The sequence below is a fragment of the Trichosurus vulpecula genome, chromosome 6 (genome assembly GCF_011100635.1).
Source record: "Trichosurus vulpecula isolate mTriVul1 chromosome 6, mTriVul1.pri, whole genome shotgun sequence".
Lineage (NCBI taxonomy): Eukaryota > Metazoa > Chordata > Mammalia > Diprotodontia > Phalangeridae > Trichosurus > Trichosurus vulpecula.
In genome coordinates this window covers 278292412-278312029 of record NC_050578.1, presented here as the reverse complement: position 1 = coordinate 278312029, position 19618 = coordinate 278292412, and the positions used below count along the sequence as shown (strand labels likewise).

General features: G+C 43.3%; 1 protein-coding gene across 2 annotated transcripts in view; it reads left to right on the top strand.

The window, feature by feature from the left end:
- Positions 1 to 19618, top strand: part of TESMIN (testis expressed metallothionein like protein) — a 46932-nt gene that overhangs the window by 12442 nt on the left and 14872 nt on the right. For both annotated transcript variants that reach the window (XM_036765468.1, XM_036765467.1), the window contains exons 5-7: positions 452 to 528; positions 9390 to 9481; positions 18657 to 18728. In XM_036765468.1, coding sequence (XP_036621363.1) covers positions 452 to 528; positions 9390 to 9481; positions 18657 to 18728 — 241 coding nt within the window. The remainder of the gene's footprint in view (positions 1 to 451; positions 529 to 9389; positions 9482 to 18656; positions 18729 to 19618) is intronic.

Below are 19618 nucleotides of genomic sequence, written 5' to 3'. Positions count from 1 at the left end.
GAGGCAGCCTGTGCTTAGGAAGGGCCCCTCCATCTTCCTGGCTCCTTTGGGCTTGCTGACCAACCCTAACCAGCATCTAGCTCCTGGAGTCACAGAGGAAGAAGCAGGGGAATTGTTTTGTTGGGCATGTGAGCATTACACAATCTGGGTCCATAGGGCATCATTATATAGGAAATACACCCCATTTAACGAGCCCTGGGATCCAACAATGATTTAATGCAGGAGATGGGAGAAGCTGGGGACTGGAGAAGGGAAGGCAGAAGGAGGAGGCTTTTTTCTGAGTGCTTGGACTGGGGATACCTCATGGGAGTTCCAGGGCAGCTGTTCACCAACCTGGTCAGAAACCTATTGCCTCAGGAAGTTTTGCAAGGCAAAGAAAATATGATAGGATTGATAAGTAGAAGGTGAATTTATAAGCTATAAATTAATTTAAATTATGTTTTCCTTGCAGATGTGCCTAAACCGTTGACTACCTTAGTTGGAAGATTTCTGCCAGTACCAGCTAAATTAAATCTTATCACACAACAAGTGAGTCATTGTTTTATTTTTCTTTTTTTAAAGCCAGGCACTGCTATCTCTATAAATCCAGACTTTTGCCATCAAAATAATTTGGGTTTTGGAGGGTTAACCTTCTATTTTCAGTCAGCAAACATTTATTAAATGTTTAGTATGTGTTAAATATCATGGAAAAATCAAACAAATAAGACATGAGGTGGCATGTTAAAGACCTTTCAATTGGGCTAAAACTAATATAGATGACACAGGGGGTGAAACATCTTGGTTAAATGGTATAAGAAAGTCTTCCAAATCCTGTAGGAGTTCAAATAATGAGCCTCTATATATTATTCATAAAAGGAAAAAAACCAAGCCCCAGGGGGGAGGAGGAGAAGGAGGAGGAAGAGGAAGAAGAGAAGGCAGAAGAGGAGAAGGAGAATAGGAGGAAGAAAAGGAGGAGGAAATGGAGGAGGAGAGTAGAAGGAAGAGAAGGAGGAGGAGGAAGAGGAGGAGGAGGGGGAAGAGAAAGAAGAGGAGGAGTTTGGTCTTGGATGGATAGGTGGGATGTGGACAATCAAAGAAGAGGGCAATGCTGAAGGATGGAAACAGTATAAGTGAAGCCAGGCGATGTTGGTGGGTCTTTAGAAAAGATGTCGTTTGTAATAGGGATTAATTCTGCCCTTTGCTCCTCATCCCAGGCCACCAGAGCGGTGGCCCTGAGGTGGGAGGAAATGTGACTCTGACCCTTCCTGGCTGTGTGATCATAAGCCAGTCTTATCTGTAAAATGGGGTTGATGGAAATCCACTACTGACTTCTCAGGGTAGTTAGGAAAGTCTTCCATAAGCCTCACATCACTTTTAAAATAGAAGCCAAGCATGTCACCAAGACTTGGGTCTGATTCTCCCTGAAGACCAGACAGAGCCCAGGTACTTAATGACCCTTTGGTGATGATCTGGATGACGGATTCTCCTACAAAACATGCATTTATTTTCTAAGAAGGTAAAGCTTCAAATTAGTACAATGTCAAGGATGTAGCCCTGGCCCCTGGTGTCCTGAAATCAGCTATTTTGATGTGTTCCACCAGGCAATTCAGTCCAAAAGCCGGTTTGGTGGTTTTTTGTTTTGTTTTGTTTTTTTAAATACAGAGTGTTACTAAAGTCTGGACACATAGGCAAAAATGCATATTTTCAAGAAATGAAATGAATGAAATTTTCAACATTTTAATTGGAATATTAAAAATAACATCTTCAATATGATTTCCAGCGTTTGCGATGCAAAGGTTGATGCGCTTTGCAAGATTCACATGAACTCGATGCACTAACTCCACATTGCCGTCAATTTTAGCACATTCACTCTTTATGCGTTCAATCAAGTGTGTTGCATCTGTGATTTTCTTTGAGTACACCTTCTCCTTTAGCATACCCCAGAAAAAGAAGTCAAGGCAGCTAAGGTCTGTTAATATTCCAAATACTTCAAAATATGCATTTTGCCTATGTGTCCAGACTTTAGGGACACCCAGTTGTTGGACCAATTGGGCTGCTTGGGCCGGCTGTGTTTGGGCAGTGTAAGCATCTCCTCAGCCCATCAGGGGATGTGTGTTCTTAAGTGGCTGTCGAGGGAAAATGCAGGTCCCAGAGGCGAAAGTGAAGGGAGAAGGCTTTTAGCGCAACACTAAAGAGGGGAGAAAGTTTGTATATCCATTGACTGGGTTGTGAGAGAGTGAGCTTCCTAGACTGCCCAAGAGAGTCTTTCTTGGAGAGACAAGCTGGACTCAGTCATTACTCCCACCTCAAAGATTCTGGACTCTCTGGGCCTGCCTGCGCTGTAAAAGGGGAGGGAACCATAGGCTGACTGCTATTGGATAATGTCTCCTTTGGCAGGGTCAGGACTTTATCTGGCCCCAAGGGTTTGCAAGAAGGCTCTCTGTAGCTTTCTTCCAGTATAGCCCCAGGGCAGGGGGCAGAGGCCCTTAAAGAAACCTTATAAAAGCTCACACTGAAAAGTAAAAGGAAGGAAAGATCCCTTTGTTCAATGGAGGTGGCTAAGTCAGGGGCTTCCTTTAGGAAAGTGAGGCAAACTGGGTTAAGTGACTTGCCCAGGGCCATACTGCTAGTAAGTGTCTGCAATTGAATTTGACCTTGAGTCTTCTTTTTAAAAATTCAATTGTATTTTCAGTTCCAAATTCTCTCTGTCCCCCTCCTTCTCTTCCACCCATTGTGAAGTCAAGAAAAACAGAATTTATTACAAATATGTATGTAGTCATACAAAAAAAAAATCCTGCATTAGCCCTGTCTGAGAGAGGGAGAGAGACAAAGGGGGGGGAGGGGGAGCGAGAGAGAGAGAGAGAGAGAGAGAGAGAGAGAGAGAGAGAGAGGGAGTGAGAGGGAGAGAAGAAAATCTGCTTTAATCTACACTCAGGGTGCATCAGACTTCTCTCTCCAGATCGAGAGCACTTTTCATCATTAATCCCTTGGAATTGTCTTGGACCATCATGTTGATCAGAGTAGCCAAGTCCCTCAATATTGCCATTTCTCTGTAGCTTGTTCAGCTCACCTCACTTTGCATCAGCTCAAACAACTCTTTCCAGTTTTTTTTTTTCTGAAACCAGATCCTTTGAGCATATATCAATGGGGAAATGGCTCTTTTTCTTGTAAATTTTACTCATTACCTCACATTTCTTAGAAATGAGACCTTGATCAGAGAAACATGCTGCAAAGATTTCCCCCCAGTTTCCCACTTTCCTTCTAATTTTAGCTACATTGGTTTTATTTGTGTAAAAACTTTCAAATTTTATGTAATCAAAATTATCCATTTTTCCTCTCTGTTTGGTCATGATCTGTTTCCCATCATAGTAGATCAGAGTAGACAGATAATTTCTTTTGTGTTCCTCCACTTTTTCTTATGATATCACCCTTCGTATCTGAATCATGTACCTCTTGGAGATTCTCTTGGTATGCAGTGTGAGATGCTGGTCTATACCTGGTTTCCACCAGACTACATTCCAGTTTTCCCAACAGTTTTTATTTAAGAGTGAGTTCTTGCTCCAGTAGCTGGGATCTTTGGGTTTGTCAGACACTAGATTATTGTGCTCACTTGCCTTCTGTATGTGGCGCACCTGATATGTCACACCGACCAACCGCTCTTCCGCAGTATCTGATTGTTTCGATGATCGGACTTTGTACAGTTTGCAATCGGCTGCTTGCTTGTTGGCCCTTGCCTTCCCGTTTCTTTTTTCACTTATTCCCTCGATATTCTTAACCATTTTTTCACTGATTCCTTTGATATTCTCCACATTTTCTTCCTAGCGCTATAAAAGTAATCCTTTGGTGGTTTGATATGACACTCGATAAGTAAGTTAATTTAGACGCTATCGTCATTTTCACTACATTCGCCGCGCCCTCCAGGCAGATCTGTTTTTATCTGTGTGCAGAGCGTTTCGTAATTGTGTTCATCTAAGTCCTGTTTGTGACTTGACAGGTGGATTCCCAAGTATTTCATACTGTCTGTTGTTATTTTAAATGCGATTTCTTTTTCTATCTCTTCCCTCTGAGTTTTGTTAGTAATCTACAGAAATGCTGATAACTTCTGGGGGGTTATTTTATGGGTTGTAAATTCGCTAAGTTCATTCTTTCCATTTTTTTAACGTTGACTCTCTAGGCTTCTCAAAGTCAACCATCTTATAATCTGCAAAAATGATGGTTTTGTTTCCTCTTTACCTATGTTTATTCCTCCAATTTATATTTGTCTTATTGCTATAGTTAGCATTTTTAGTACAATATTGAATAGTTATGGTGATAATGGATATCCTTGCTCCACCCCTGATCCTATTAGAAAGGCTTGTGGCTTATCCTCGTTACAGATAATGCTTGGTCTTGGTTTTAGATAGATACGACTTGTTTTAAGAAAACTTCCATTCAGTTCTATGCTTTCTCGTGTTTTTAATTTTCTTTTTGGAGGGGGGAAGGCAGGGCAATTGGGGTTAAGTGACTTGCCCAAGGTCACACAGCTAGTGAGTGTGTCAAGTGAGGTTGGATTTGAACTCAGGTCCTCCTGACTCCAGGGCCGGTGCTCTACACACTGTACCACCTAGCTGCCCCTTTCTAGTGTTTTTAACAGGACTGGGTGTTATATTTTATCCAAAGCTTTTCCTATTGAAAAAATCCCGTGATTTGGTTGTTTTTATCATGAGTAGAGTCAATTATGATTATGGTTTTCCTAATGTTGAACAAACCATAATTCCTGGTATAAATCCCAGCTGGTAATAGTGTATGATCTTTGTGACACATTGTCGCAGTCTCCTTGCTAGTATTTTATTTAAATTCTTTGCATCAATATTGGGAAATTAGTCTGTAGTTTTCCTTTTCTGTCTTGACTCCCCAGTTTAAATGTCAAGACCGTATTTGTGTCAGAAGAAATTTGGTAAGACTCCTTTACCTATTTTAAAACAGTTTATGTAGCATTAGAATTGTTTTTTAAATGCTTAGTAGAATTTACTTGTGAATCCATCTGATCTTTGGGAGCCATTTTCCTTTTGAAGTTCACTTATGACTTATTCAGTTTCTTTTTCTAAGATAGGGCTACTTAGGTAATCTATTTCCTGTTATGATAGTCTGGGCAATATATATTTTTGTAAATATTTATCCATTTCATTTACATTGTCAGTTTTATCGGCATTTAAGTTGGGCAGAATTGCTCCTAATAATTGCTTTGATTTCTTCTTCATTGGCTGTGAATTTACATTTTCCATTCTGAATATCAGTAATTTGATTTTCTTGATTTTTTAAAAAAATCAAATATTAAAATCAAATTATTTTTACTTTTGTTTTGTCTGATATAATTTCCACTTCTGCCTTTTTCATTTTAACTGAAGCAAAATAGATTCTGCTCCATCCAGCCTATTTTAACTCCATGTGTATATTTTTATTTCATGTGTATTCTTTGTAAACATTTTGTTGGATTCTAGTTTCTAAGCCATTCTTCTAGCTACTTCTATTTTATGAGTGAGTTCATCTCATTCACATTCACAGTTATAATTGCAAATTTTGTATTTTCCTTCATACTTTTCCTTCTCTTTTTTCTCTGTCCCCTCTTTAAGAGTCTGTTTTGTTTCTGACCACTGTCTTCCTTAATCTGTGTTCCATCTTATTTCCCATCCCTTTTTCCCTTTACCCCTTTCCCTCCTACTTCCCTGTAGCTAAAATGAATTTCTGTACTTGTGTATATATGTATTTTTTTTTCCTCCTTTAACCAGTTCAGATGAGAGTGAGGCCAGGTGTTACCCTCTCCTCCATATTGCCCCCTCCATTACATCAACTCTTTCTTGCACACCTCATTTATGTGAGATAATTTCCCCCATTCTTCTTCTTCCCTTCCTCCTCTCCCAGTGCATACCTCTTCCCCACTTTTCCATTCTTCTTCTGAGAACATCCATACACAATGGAATCATGTTCAGGCCCTCTGTCTAATTAGACTCCCTCTGAGACTTCTGGTGATTATAAGTTCTGAGGGATTACATATATCCTGTCCCCATATATAAGAATGTTGGTGGTTTAACTTTGTTCAATCCCTTATGATTTCTCAATCATGTTTATTTTTTTATGCTTTTCTTGAATCTTGTGTTTTGAAGTCAAATTTTCTGCTCAGCTCTGCTCTTATTTTCTTCAGGATGCTTGCAAGCCCTGTATTTAATTAAAGGTTATTTTTTTCCACTGTAGGATTAAACTTAGTTTTGCTAGGTAAGTTATTCTTGGTTGTAAACCTTCTGGAATATCTTATTCCAAACCCTTCATTTCCATAAAATGGGGGCTGCTAAATCTTGTGTGATCCTGACTGTGGTTCCTCGGTATTTAAATTCTTTCTTTGTGACTGCTTGCAATACTTTTTCCTTCAGCTCTGTATTTGGACTCTAATATCCCTGGGAATTTTCATTTTGGATTTTCTTTCAGAAAGTGATTATCAGACTCTTCCAATTTCTCCTTTGCATTGTGATTCTAAGATATCTGGGCAGTTTTCATTTATGATTTTTTGAAATGTGTTATCTAGGCTCTTTCTTGTTCATGGCTTTCAGGTAGCCCAATGATTTGCAAATTATCTCTCTTTGATCAGTTTTCCATGCCAGTTGTTTTTTCCTGTACTTTACAATGTCTTCTATTTGTCAATCTTTCGACTTTGTTTTCTTTCTTGATGTCTCATGGGGCACTAGCTTTCATTTGACCAGTTCTAATATTTAAGCAGTTATTTTCTTCAATAAGGTTCTGTATCCCTTTTTACCAAGCTGTTAATTCTCCTTTCATTTCTATTTTCCATATCTCCCATTTGTTTTTTTTTAAATTTTTTGGCTCTTTAAAAATCTCTTTCATGAACTCTTCTAGGAATTCTTGTTGAACTTGTGTCCAACCTTCATTTTTCTTTGAGGTTTTGCTTGTTGGTGTTTTCAAGTCATTGTCTTTTTCTGTGTTTTAGTCTAAAGCTTCACTGTCATCACAGAAGCTCTTTATGTTCAGGCACCTTTTTTCTTTTTCTGCTTATTCTTCCAGTCTATTTCTTGATATTGGACTTTGTGTTAATGTTGGGCTTGGCTCACCTCTGAGGGTGAGAGGGCAAGGCAGAGAGTCTGGCCTGACATTTTATGTCTTTCTGCTTCTTTCATAACTTCAGGTTTTCAGTACTCCCAAAGTATCCAGGGTATCTGCTCACTGCCCTCGTGGTCTGGAAGTTCCTGACTCAGGTAACGATGGCAATTTTACCTCAGAATTTTACCAGTCAGGCTCAAAGGTCATTCTCCTCAGTAAAAAAAAAAAAAAAATGGAAGCAAAGTCCAAGTTGAGTTTTGTCCTTTCTCCACCTGCTCTTGTCATCATCCCACCTGTCCCTAAGGAGCAGTAGTCTCCCCCCTTCTTTGATGCTCCTCTTTTTCCAATATGAGAGGAAACAGGGCTCAATGGAGTGAGAGCTGACCGTGAGACTGTGAATCCTAGGCCCTGGACACATACATGCTATGGGGCCCTGGCCAAGTCTCTTAAGCTCATCAGTGCCATGGGCAGCTCTCTGAGAGTCTGGGGTGCTGAAAGGGTGCTCACCTACATTGTAGAAGGAGCTCCCTCATCTGGGAGTTTGGTTTCCCAGTAAAATCCCAGGTCCAGTCCCCATCCCTCACCTTTTCCTCACTGGTGTCAGCTCATTCTGGGCGTGGTGCTTGGGACATTGTTCTAGGACTGTGCCACACCATAACAATTATTGCCTGCACCAGCCCTTGCTTCCACTTCCTTTTGCAACCACGTCCAGTAGAATTCATTCTTTTGTGTCTTCGGACTGGGGCTCTTGAGGATGAAGCTTTCCATCCCTCCTGGACTGATCGCTGGGGGAATTTTAAGTCATAGGATCCTTCCTCTGAAACCTTGAACGTGCTTCTCCAAAGTCTGAGGTGTGTGTCCACCTCTTCCTGGCTTTCCTCTCTTCCATCAGATTCTAACACATAGTGGTCATTTCCCCCCAGAGTTCTTGTCACTTCCATACCAGTAACTAGCTCCTCCTCTGTGGATGAAAATCAGTCCTAGCAAAGCAGCTCTCCTCATTGCTCCCTTCACCTTTTCATATCCAGACAAAGAGCATGCCCCTGCACCATTCTTTAGATTGTTTCTGCAAAGAAGAGGGGGCAGATTTCAGAGTTCCTACTTTTGTTATTCATACAAAAATAAATTGAGTGGAAAAAGTCTCTTTGGAAGTTAGGGGGAAAGTCTCAATAACCGAAGCTAAGATGGCATATTAAAATGGACCTTCCAGCAAATTGTCATCACCAGCAAACACTTAGCATTGAGTCCCTTGTCATGCTTAAACAAAGGAAATATATGGCTTCTTAGTAAGGCAAGAGGAAGTTCTAACATTGGCCGTTCTGTCTCAAGTGAAAGTAGAGGTGTTTGGATGCACTCACTGTTGCTGATTCATTTTTCTTTTCTTGATAGAAGGGAAAACTGAGGGAAGGCACAGAAAAGGTAAAAGAAAAGGAAGAAGCATAAGAATCTATTCTGGGCCTATGCAAATACTTCTTAAATACATTCAGATTTAATAATTGTTGTTTGTGAAGAAACTGACTGATGTGGATAGCTAAAATCAAGAAATAATTCAAAGACTAGCTTTTAGCTAACAGTTTTTAACTGTACTCCCCAAATCCTTTGAGCAGAGCTACTTACAAAAAAAAAGAATGTAAATTTTACTTCATTCTCTCCTTGGGTACTGGCTGATTGTGGATCTAATGAACAGTGTAATGGTAGAGGAAGAAGTAAAGGAAAAACTGGCTAATTTGTCCCTGAACATGAGAGAATTAAATGAAAAATGTTTGTTGGATTAAAAAAAGGTTATATTTGAAAAAAATCTTGCCAATGTAGAGGTTTGGATATGAAGACTTCTCAAAATGCTAATAATTATACATTTCCGTCCATTCCTCTCCTATCAAAGTCACAGCCAAAGCATTAAGTTAAATACTCTGTGTATGGGAGGAGGGGGAATGGTAGACGGTTGATTTAATTCTATCAGAAATAGATTGTGGTATTTTCTATGAATAGATGATGCTTCTGTACTCATTTTTCTTGTGGTTCAAATAATTTGAATACTTTGCATACATTGCCTCACACCTATTGGTTCAAATCCAAACCCGAGATGTTGCTAGACCAACAACCCCATGCACCTATACTATCACTTGGGGACAGTGAAATTCATCCCAATGTGTAGAAAAGAGTTCCATACAGTCTTAAAGGACACCAGATTATTTTTAAGGAAAAGAATGATCACATAAACTTCCAGAAAAATGAATACTTTTCACCCAGAGGCTCACCGATTGGCATTCCTTAAAAATCAACATTTTAATTTTTAAAATCTTGCCTTTCATTTTGAACAGCTTGATAATGGCACCTTATCATCTGTAGTTAATGGAACCACCTTCCCTTCAGGATCAAATCTTCAAGGGCCAGCAAAAATAACTTTAGCTGGGTAAGGATTTAAAAAATAATAGAAAGTTATTTTAACATAAGAGTATGTGATTTATCTTCATGACAGTATAAAATGTACTTTGTAGTTGAGCCTTTGAGACTTGACCCCCAAATTGTCTTTGTGTTAAAAGATGCTGCCCTCCAATTGCTCACACATGGGCATATGTAGCTAAAGAAAGTTGATGGGCGTGACGTGTATTTGTTCCACACTAATTATCAGTCATTGTCATTATCTTGTGAGTTTGTGCTTTTTGTAGTGGTTCTTCTTTTTGATTATATTTTAGCTCCCATTGAGCCCCTCTGTTTTTTATTGCTTATTAATGCAGTTAATTGGCAGCTGTCTCTCCTCATCCACAAATAGTTCTGATTCCTTCAGGATGCCGTCAGAATGCCTTTTCTGCCCTAGTAGCTTATGATCACCCACTATGTGGTGATTTACGGGCTATATTATTGTTGTCCATCATATAACTGTGACATTCTCTGTGATGTATAGATAAGGTTCATAGACGTCACTAACAAAGCTAAACCTGAAGCCAACCTGAGGGTGTTTGGCAAGTCCCAGTTCAAATGTGCCCTCCCCACCTACAGAGTGGTCTGGGCATTTCACTGGTACATTGGAGTTGGAGGCTAAGCATTCTTCATAAGCACACATCCTGCTCTGTCCTAATGGCCTGCAGAAATAAATGTGGGTGCACAGGCCCAGGGCCTGAAAGGGGGCATTGGGCAAAGTGGGAAAGTGTGACCTATGGCCTGATCACTGTTTCCTCAGGATTCTAATGTCTCTTCCTAAGAGGTGTCTGCGCTGGGGCATTGGTAAGTGTAAGGAGAAGTGTTTTTAGATGCAGATGTCAGGCACAGTTTGGGTGATCGTTGCTGAGACCATAGAGTTTAATGACAATCATGCAGATTTGGGACAGTTCTCTCGTTTTACCTGATGCAGCTCAGCAGAATGGCCTTTTGGTTGTGCTTAGTTGACTGATGACATTCTGTTAGAGAATGAGCCCCCATTGGTGGTTATCCTTGCTTCATGCTGTGGGTGGGGAATGGACTGAACACGAGGATCTCAGTACCCACACAAATGGCTAGCAACATGGAGGACGAACGTGTCTAAGTCCTCAACTATTGCTTGGGTTTTATAAATGAAGGCAGCATGAAGGCTCTTTTCTGCTCCTCCCATTTCACCTGACAGTGCCTTCTTACCATGTGTTGTAGAGTGTCTAGCACATGTAAGGGAACCTAATTCTTACTCTGTAGTGACAGTGGCTTTTTAACACACGTCCTCTCAAAATCAGTGAGGCTTAACACCCTCCCTAGGGTGTGAGTGGTGTGCTTCTCATGCACATGTGGTGACACAGGCACAGTTGTCATCACAGCTCGGAAGTGTTTGTGTTGAATGTCAACCTGCATCACATTTTACATTTTCAACTTTTGTGTCTCTTGTCTTTACTGTGCAGATCACAGGAGGTTTCCTTTTCTAACTGATGTCTCAGGAATTGTGTAATATCGACTCTGTTTTTCTTTTTGTTTTTGCTGCAGATAGTGGCTGGATTTTGAGTTTGTTTTCACTGACATAGTCCCGGTGACATTGTCTCCCTTATGTCTACAATGCCAACGACGAGCTGGAATCTCAGAGTTGTCATCTCCCCATTGCTATTGTCAGGATTTGTAATTGGGAAGCTGACTTAGGAAGCTGTTTGAGGATAAGTTAATCATGTTTAAATTTGCAACCATACATTTGCCTCTTGAATGGGTTCTACTCACAGAGATACTTTTCTAATCCCCAAGTTGGCCCTGGAAGCCAAACTAGTTTTGGGGACCTCAGAAGAGCAGCTATCTCAGCTTGATCTGATTCAAAATTTCTGATCTAAAAGGTAGCTTAGAAGCAGGCGAGCTCAGGCCCTGAACAATGATCTGGTCTAACTTTATTTACAGAGACGGAAGGAGCACAGTGACCAAGGAGACAGCCCTCTACTTCTCCCCTTGGTAGCCCTCTTGTTCCTCATCTTCTTAGTGGAAGTCTGACATCCCAGACAACCAAAATGGCCGAACATCCTCCAATCCCTTGTCAGACAGTGATTTGAATTTTGATACTTTCCTTCTCAGTAAGGGAGGGTGACAATGTGTGTTGCTAGTTTGGAGTCAACTTCTCTGAAAACATTTTTCCTTAAAAGCATAGACATATTTTATTGTGGGTTGGACACTAGAGTTGTAATTATGTCCAGAAGCATGGCTTTGTATGCAGGGAGTTGTCAGATTTCCTCTGACCTCCCTGATTCCCTGATTCCCTGGTGTCTATCCATTAGTAGTCAGTTACTGTTAGATTCCCAAAGCCAGGGGATTCCTCCAAATCTGAACATTGCTGATCATAAGGGTTCAATTCAAAAAGCATTTATTAAGTATCCACTGTGTGCTAGGACCTGGGGATGTAGCCCCTGCCCTCCCTCAAGAAATTTTCATTCTAATGGGAGAAGGGAGGAGGCACAACATTTTAAATAAGCAAGTACAGAATAAATCCAAAGTAATGTTGTGGGCTGGAGCAAAGAGTACTAACTGTTAGAATCTGGAGGCAGCAGTTGAACTGGACCTTGAAGAAAGCTGGAGGTTCCTAGAGACTGGGGCAGGAAGTGGGGGTGGAGGGACAGGAGATGGGATGCACATGGGCTGGATTGGTTGGGATGCAGAATATGTGATATCAGCCTGGAGACACAGGTTGGAGGTGGGTGGTGAAGGACTTTAAGTGACAAGCAAGAGTTTGTATTTTGTCCTGTAGGCAATAGGGAACCACAGATGCCTCTTGGGCAGGGGGTTGGGGTGCTCAGACCTGGATATAATAGGAATAGCACTTGGATGGGTGTAGGGAGGATGAATTGGAGAAGAAAGAGCCTGCAGAGAGCAGGGGTACCAGTGAGAAGGCTCCTGCTGTAGTTACCGAGGAGAGGTGAGGAAAAACTGAGTTAGGGTCATGGATTTAGAGCTGGAAGGGCCCTGGAGGCCAGATGAGGAAACTGACTGAAAGCAGTTAAGTGACTTGCCTAGGGTCATTCTGGTACTAAGTCGATGGGGCAGGATTTGAACTGAGCTCTTCCTGACTCCCAAGCTCAGCTAGGGCAATGTCTGTGGAAGAGGAGAGAATGGAGTAGAAAGTTAAGAGATGTGGCAAAGGGGGATTTACCAATACTTGGCAACTGATTGTATATAGGGGGTCATGGGAAAGGGCTATTTGAGACTGTGAACTTGGGTGAGTAGAAAGATGTCCATGATAGAAACAAGATAGGAGAAGGGACGGGTTCTACTGGATGCCTAGAGTGCCTGTGGTGCTTATGGGTAATGTAGGTGGGATATCCAGCAGGCAGCTGGTGATCTGGAGAGAGGAGAAGGCTGCATGTCTAATGAGATTGGGAAGCCATCCACATGTAAGGAGAGAAGTCCAGTCCCGGGCTTGATGCTCTTCCAGTAGATTTTATTAAATCAGTGTGGAAGGGATCCATTTTCATTCAGTCGATCAACAAGCATTTATGAAGCGCCTGACAGGCGCCAGATGTTGTGTTGGCCACTGGAGGTACAAAGACACAAGAGAAACATTGCCTGCCCTTGGGAAGGCTGGCTCCTCCCAAGGGCCAGAAGCAGAGTACGGGTGGCTGTCTCTGCCATATTGGCTATAGACCTTCCCCTTGGTGCTATTAATCCTGTTTGATTTGTTTAAATTTTTAAAAGTTTTATGGATGCCTTTTGTTTCTGTGTTACAGTCATTTCTGTAAATATCCCCACCACCCAGTTCAGGCCTTCCTCCCTTGCTATAAAAAGTTGAGCAAAGATCCCCAAAGAATATCCATAGCTGACAACGTCTGCCCCATTCTGCCCCGGTTGTCCGCCATCCCTCTGCTGGGGTGGGCACCTTTCATTGTGCCTTCTTGGTCTCAGTTGTTCATTTATTTGGTGCCTGAATTCCTCCAAGGACCATACCTGCCTTCCCATTTCTCTGAACTCCCCACATTCTGAATTTCTTACCATTCATGTGTTGGGGGACTGGGCTTTGTCTCCAGCAAGAGCGAGGCTGTGAATATTTTAGTAGGTGTGGGGTCTCTATTTCTGTCTTTTAACTCCTTGGGGGCACATGCAGAGCAGTCGGATGCTGGGGCTGTTGGGGCCAGCAGGTCCAGGTCCTTGGGTCCTATCCCTTGTATAATTCCAAAGCAATCTGCAGCAGAGATGGAACAGATAGATCCCTGTTTCACCAAGAGTGTGAGCCCTGACAGGTGAGCTCTCTTCCTGGCCAAGAACCTCTGCCTTCCTCTCCAGTCCTTCCTCCCATGATTCTCCAACATATGACTTTGCTTGCATTAGCTTCATCTCCATTTTCCCCTACCTGTTCATTCTTGCTCACCTGGGTGCCTTGGTGTCATTGCCCCACCTGATAGGCCCATCCTTTCCATTAACATAAACCTGTGTTTCTGTCCAGACTCCCCAGGCAATCTTTGCCTGCTCCAGTCCAAAGGGCGATCCTATTTTGACAGGCCTGGACCCCTTGATGCTGGCTGCCCTGGGCTGTTCTTCAGTTGATCCTGGGCATTGGCCCAGCTATAAAGCTCTTCCATGGCCAGCTTAGTGCTGTGGGTGAATAACAATCAGTTAATAAATTGCAGTGAACTTGACCTGGCAATACTACAGGTATCCATTGGACTTAATTCCCTTTTCTCAGGGTTCAACCATTATATGTGCCCGAGCAGGAACACAAAGTACCCCATTGTATTCTTCCTGGAAGGGAAAAGAAATCATTATTCCTTCATTTAGGAACTGCCAGGTCACTGCACCCCAGAGATTCATGGAAAACCTTCCCAGGAGCCAGGTTGGTGAAGAACCAAGAGAAAGTGGGCACCTGCTGGCTTCCACATAGGTGTGCAGTATACACACCTGGAGCACAGTGAGAGGCCCCCTCTCAAAGCAGAAAAGCAGAGGCCCTGGAGACACTGGCGCCAGCACCCCCTAAGCAAGTGTCCACCTCTCAAGGGCACTCATTTTTCTGGCTAAGGGTTGGTTGGTGCTTGGGGCTCGGGGGGATAGTCTGGCCACCTTACCCAGGACACCAGAACACTATTACCTTTCAAGTAAATCCAAAATCACTCATTGATTTAAAGGTCATGATTTTGAAGGGAGAAGGCCTCTCCTGAAGTGATGCCCAGTGAAAAAAGGTCAGCACTAAACAGCAGTCACAGCCTGGCTTGGAAGCTGGGGCCACGGCTCTCTGCAGGAAGATAACAGATTGCTCAGGAGGCAAGGGCGGGTTGAATTGGGTAGGAGCCATCAGCTAGTCTGAGGACTAGAAAAATGGATCGAGAACCTGGCATTTTGTGTCTTGGACCTGTTGGGTGGCATTCTGGTGAAGACAGTATAATCCTTCTCAGAAGAAGGCTTCTAAATGCATAAAATACATGGGCTTACCAAGGAAATCAATTATATTTGAAATAAAGATGTATTTTTTCTCATCCAAGTTCAAGTTCACAGACCCCAGAGATCTGAAAATGGACCCCCATTAAGAACCTTGATCTAGAGAGGAGAATCAAAAGGTGGGCACATGAGAGCCGCAGCTAGTCCCCTGCCTTCCACAGGGGGCTGACCTTCAGTGAGAGCAGAGGGGTTAGGGCACTAGTGACAACCAGATGAGCATGGAAAGAATCCCATTGATCTCATAAACCAATAGCTATTTGGGGAATCATATAATAACTGAAGAACATGACGCCCCAGCTTGGCAGCACCTATGACATCAGCCTACTGGATAATCGCATGTTTACGGGGTCACGATATGCATTTTTACAAAGTGATGCCTCTCTTTATCCTCAGTACACACACACACACGCACACACACACACACACACACACTCACCCTACTGTCATTTCATTTTAACCAACATTTATTAAACACCTACTGTGTACAACGCCCTGGGCTAAGAGGTGCAGATATAAAATGTCCAACATTCACAGCTTCTAAATTTGCTTAGTAAACATCTGTTCTTTCCTTTTTAAAACTTTGGTTGCTAATGCATATTGAATGCCTTACCTCAAGATTTGCCCAGTTAAAGGCATGAATCAATAGAGAAGGTTCTGGGGTAATGCCCACACCTGAGTGTGACTCAGCTCTGGGTGCCCCTTCTCTTGGGTCCCCTTCGGTCTCCCATCCAGGGGTGGGCATAGGCCCACTCCTCCTCGTAGACACTTCCGCAGTCTCCAGTGCCGGAGCAGCCAGAGAGATGACCCCAGCCAGACACTGGCAGTAGCTCTCTCTCCCCACTCTCAGGGAGCTCCGTCCCTGGCTGGCTGACTTCCTCTCTCCTCCCATTCCTGCCTTTCTACATGCTGAGACCCACTCAAACCCTCTGGCAGCTCCTCTGAGTGAGCCCCAAAGTCCTCACTGCCTGCTCACAAGTGTTCTGTTCCCCTTTATCCAGAATGCTGACGTTCCTCTGTCTGACCACAGCCCCCAGTCCTTCCACTGCTTCCATATGCCATTCATGGTCATCTTGCTTTCCATCCCTCCACCCCTGCCTGCTTTCCCAGGCTCGTGCCCCTCCCTTCAGCATCTCAACCATGTCATTAACCAGTTCATCTTTACATTGGCCTGTACTTGTGAATCTCTTGCTTTTCTCTGCTCCCTTCCCAGTCCTCAGCCCTGAATTCCTCTGACCATCAACTTCTCTTGGAGGAGGTCACACAGCTGTGACTCCTGGCCCCGCCTCCCTCTCACTCCTCCTCCTGTCCTGCCCCTGGGTCTCTTCCAAAGCTCCTCAAGGACTTCCCTCTCAGAAACTGCCTCAGCTCATGCTCTTCCAAAAAAAACTGAGGCCCATCTTCCACTCCACAGTTCTGCACCTTGTGTCCCCTCAGTGTCAGCCCCATTCTCTTCTTCTTTGCCCCAGCTTCAGACTATTCAGCGAGGCAAGCCCTTTCGCCAGTGCACTTTATTCCCCCCCACCCAGCCTCCTTGCTGGCCTTCGCTTACCCTCTTTCTTATTTAGGTATCCTTATCCACTGACTCCTTCCAGTCTGCCTACAAAGGTGCCCAGATCCCATCCTGTTCCACCAACATCCAGGAGCCTCCTCCCTTTCTCCACCAAACTCCAATCCCTCCCCTTCCCTTCACTTCTCAGTCACTTGCAGTCTTTGTTCTCTTGGCTGCCAGATCCAATGACCAGGTCTCAGTCCTCCCCTTCTTGACTTGTCTGTGACTTCCTGGTTTTCCTCTTACCCATCTAACCAGGCTGTTTAGGTCCCCTTTGTAGGATCATAATCCATTTTCTGTCCCTTTTGTGGGGGTCCATCTCAGGACACACACTGTCTCTCTGTCTCTGTCTCTCTGTCTGTGTCTCTCCCCCTCTTTCCCTCTCTCCCTCCCTCCTTTCACTCCATCCCTTTCTCCCCTTTGTTCCCCTCTTTCTCCTTCCCCTTTTCTCCGTCTCTGTCATCCTATCTCTGTCTCTAATCTGTTCCAATGGATTACTATCATCTTTAATGCAGATGACCCCAGTTCTACATCTCGAGCTCCAGACCCACCTCATCAACCACATGACATTTCCACCTGGAAGTCCTGTAGGCATCTCAGACTCCACATTTCCAAAGCAGAGCTCATCACCTTTGGATTGCCTGTTGTTATCTTTTGGTTTTCCATCACACCCGTATCTGCAAGTATCCCTCAGTGCCCTTTTTCCAGTCTCCTTTAACAAAGAATAATGAAGGAAAAAACAAGCAGTTCCCCCAAACTAACCAACCCATCAGCTGACTCTGACAGATGGGAGGCAGATGTATTTCTCAGCTCTTCTCTGGAGCCATGCTTGGTCATTAGAATTAGAATGAAGGACCCATTATCTTTGGCCCTAAACCTTCTCCTCCTGACTTACCAGTCATTGGTACCTCCTCCCTCTCTCACCCCTCCCCCCCCATACAAAATGGGTCACCAAGTCTTGTCAGTTCTTCTTTATCAACATTTCTCCTTCTCTAACTGTGCCCCGACCCTGTGCAGGCCCTCATCGCCTCCCACCTTGATTACTGCAGTGGCAGCTGGTGGGTCTGCCTCCCTCTCCCTCACCCCACCGTGGTCCATCCTCAAATCAGCTGCCAGGGACATTCCCAGAGCGCAGGACTGACAGCGCCACTAACTTACTTGGGAAGCTTTAGTGGCTCCCTATGTCTTCTAGGATAAAAATGGCATTCAAAGCCCTTGGCTACTCAGCTCCAGCCTGTCCTTCCACACTGATGTTCTCCCTTACAAATGTAACCCTGCAGCCGAACGCCTCCATGATATTCCCTCTTCATAACATTCCATCTCTTGCCTTTGCATGGACAGATCCCCAAGCTTGCCCCAACCCTGCCCCAACCATGCCTGGAATGCTCTTCCTCCTCAATCCCTAGTTCCTTCTTGGGTAGTCTCCTACAGGAAGACATCCTGATTCTGCCAGTAATTACTGCTTGCCCCTCCCTGCTCCGAATTACTTTGTTTATTTTGAATTTATTTGCATATTGTTTTCTACCAATAGAATATGAGCTCTCTGAGAACAGAAAGTAACTTTTTTTTTATCTTTGTGTGCCCAGCACCTAGCACAGTGTCAGGAACACACTAGGTGCTTCATAAATGCTTGTTAAATTTACCTGAAGATGACTCCTTGATTGACCTGAGGAAAATCCACAATGATCAAATTACAGAGTGCTTGCAATATGTTTTATTAGTATGGGTCATATTAAAAGTACAAATCATTGGCATAAAAATAATTGTTTTATTAATTTTCTTCAATTTATACTTTCAACTTATTTGGTCTCCAGAGAACCACAAAATCCTAGAACATAAAATGAATACAGAAATATCCCGACACCTAGAATGGAGGTGTGAACAAAAGCAGTTGATGGCATTAATTTGTGAATTACTTCCTTAAGAAGGAGAGCAATGAGTCACCTACTTGGCCACAAAGCTGAATTTCCAGCCCACTCTTTCCATCTCAATGTTTTTAAATCACTCCCACTCTCCTAAGATTAGATTTCACATCAGACACCTACCAATAATTTTAATGGCTGGTGTTGTGACTTTCCATATTGGTTACCACAAAGACAAAACACCAGAAGCTTAATGACTTCTCTTTTTTTTTTTTAAAAGGCTAACTATCTGAATACATTTTCTTTTTTAATCCTTGTAGAGTAACTCTTAGTTCATGGGACTCAAAGTCTAAAAAGCCATGTAACTGTACCAAGTCCCAGTGTCTGAAATTGTAAGTAATCAAAAATCCTTCATTATTAAATATGAAATAAGGTTGTTTAGAAATCAGTAAATGGAGAAAAGTCCAGACAATGCCAGGTTGGCAAAGAGTGTACATGTGGCGATGTTTGGCATTGGGGCTGATGTGCACCAGGGGACCCTGAATGTTCAGTGGGAACAGGAGACACACTCAGGTGTGAACACACCTTTGACTTTGTCACTTGATGCATGAATGGAATCACCTGCCTCTCAGGGGAGGAACCTTCCTCTGCCCTTTGGTGGCATTCACATTGAGCATTCATTAACCCGTCAGATAGGTTGGACTGGACGGTAGTACATTGTTGAACATTAGCTATAAAAACATCTCCACACACATCATCTGTTTTAAGGAAAGTTTTGTGGCATGGTTTACTATAGCCATGGACTTTCTTAGAAAACTAGTAGGCATTTTTGCTTTGCCCACCTAGAGCTGCCAGCTGTGGAGTCTGCATGAGCAGAGAGGACTATGCCTACTTAGATGCACAGATATTGGCCAGAAGGATAGAGAGAGTGTAGCGGGAAGAGGAAGTGCGCCTGGAATACTGCTGTAAGCAGCGCTATGCCACAGGGACTTGTTTCTGCTGCCTGCCAGCCCTGCCCTGCCCTGTCCCACCTTCAGCTCTCTCCATGGCCAGCTTCCTGTCTTTAGCTGGAGACTGAAAGGCCCCAATGGCTAGCAACCCTAACCATGTCTCTGTGCCATGTTTCCCTTGCAGAGCTCCTTGAGAAGTCAAAGGGAGCTGCTTGGTGCAACAGTGGGCATGGGTGGGAAGAGAGCAAGGGAATAAGGGGGCCTGGATTGGGCCAAAAGTGAGCTGACCATCTTTATTTCCTAAATTCCAAAGCCCACAAGGCATTGCTAAT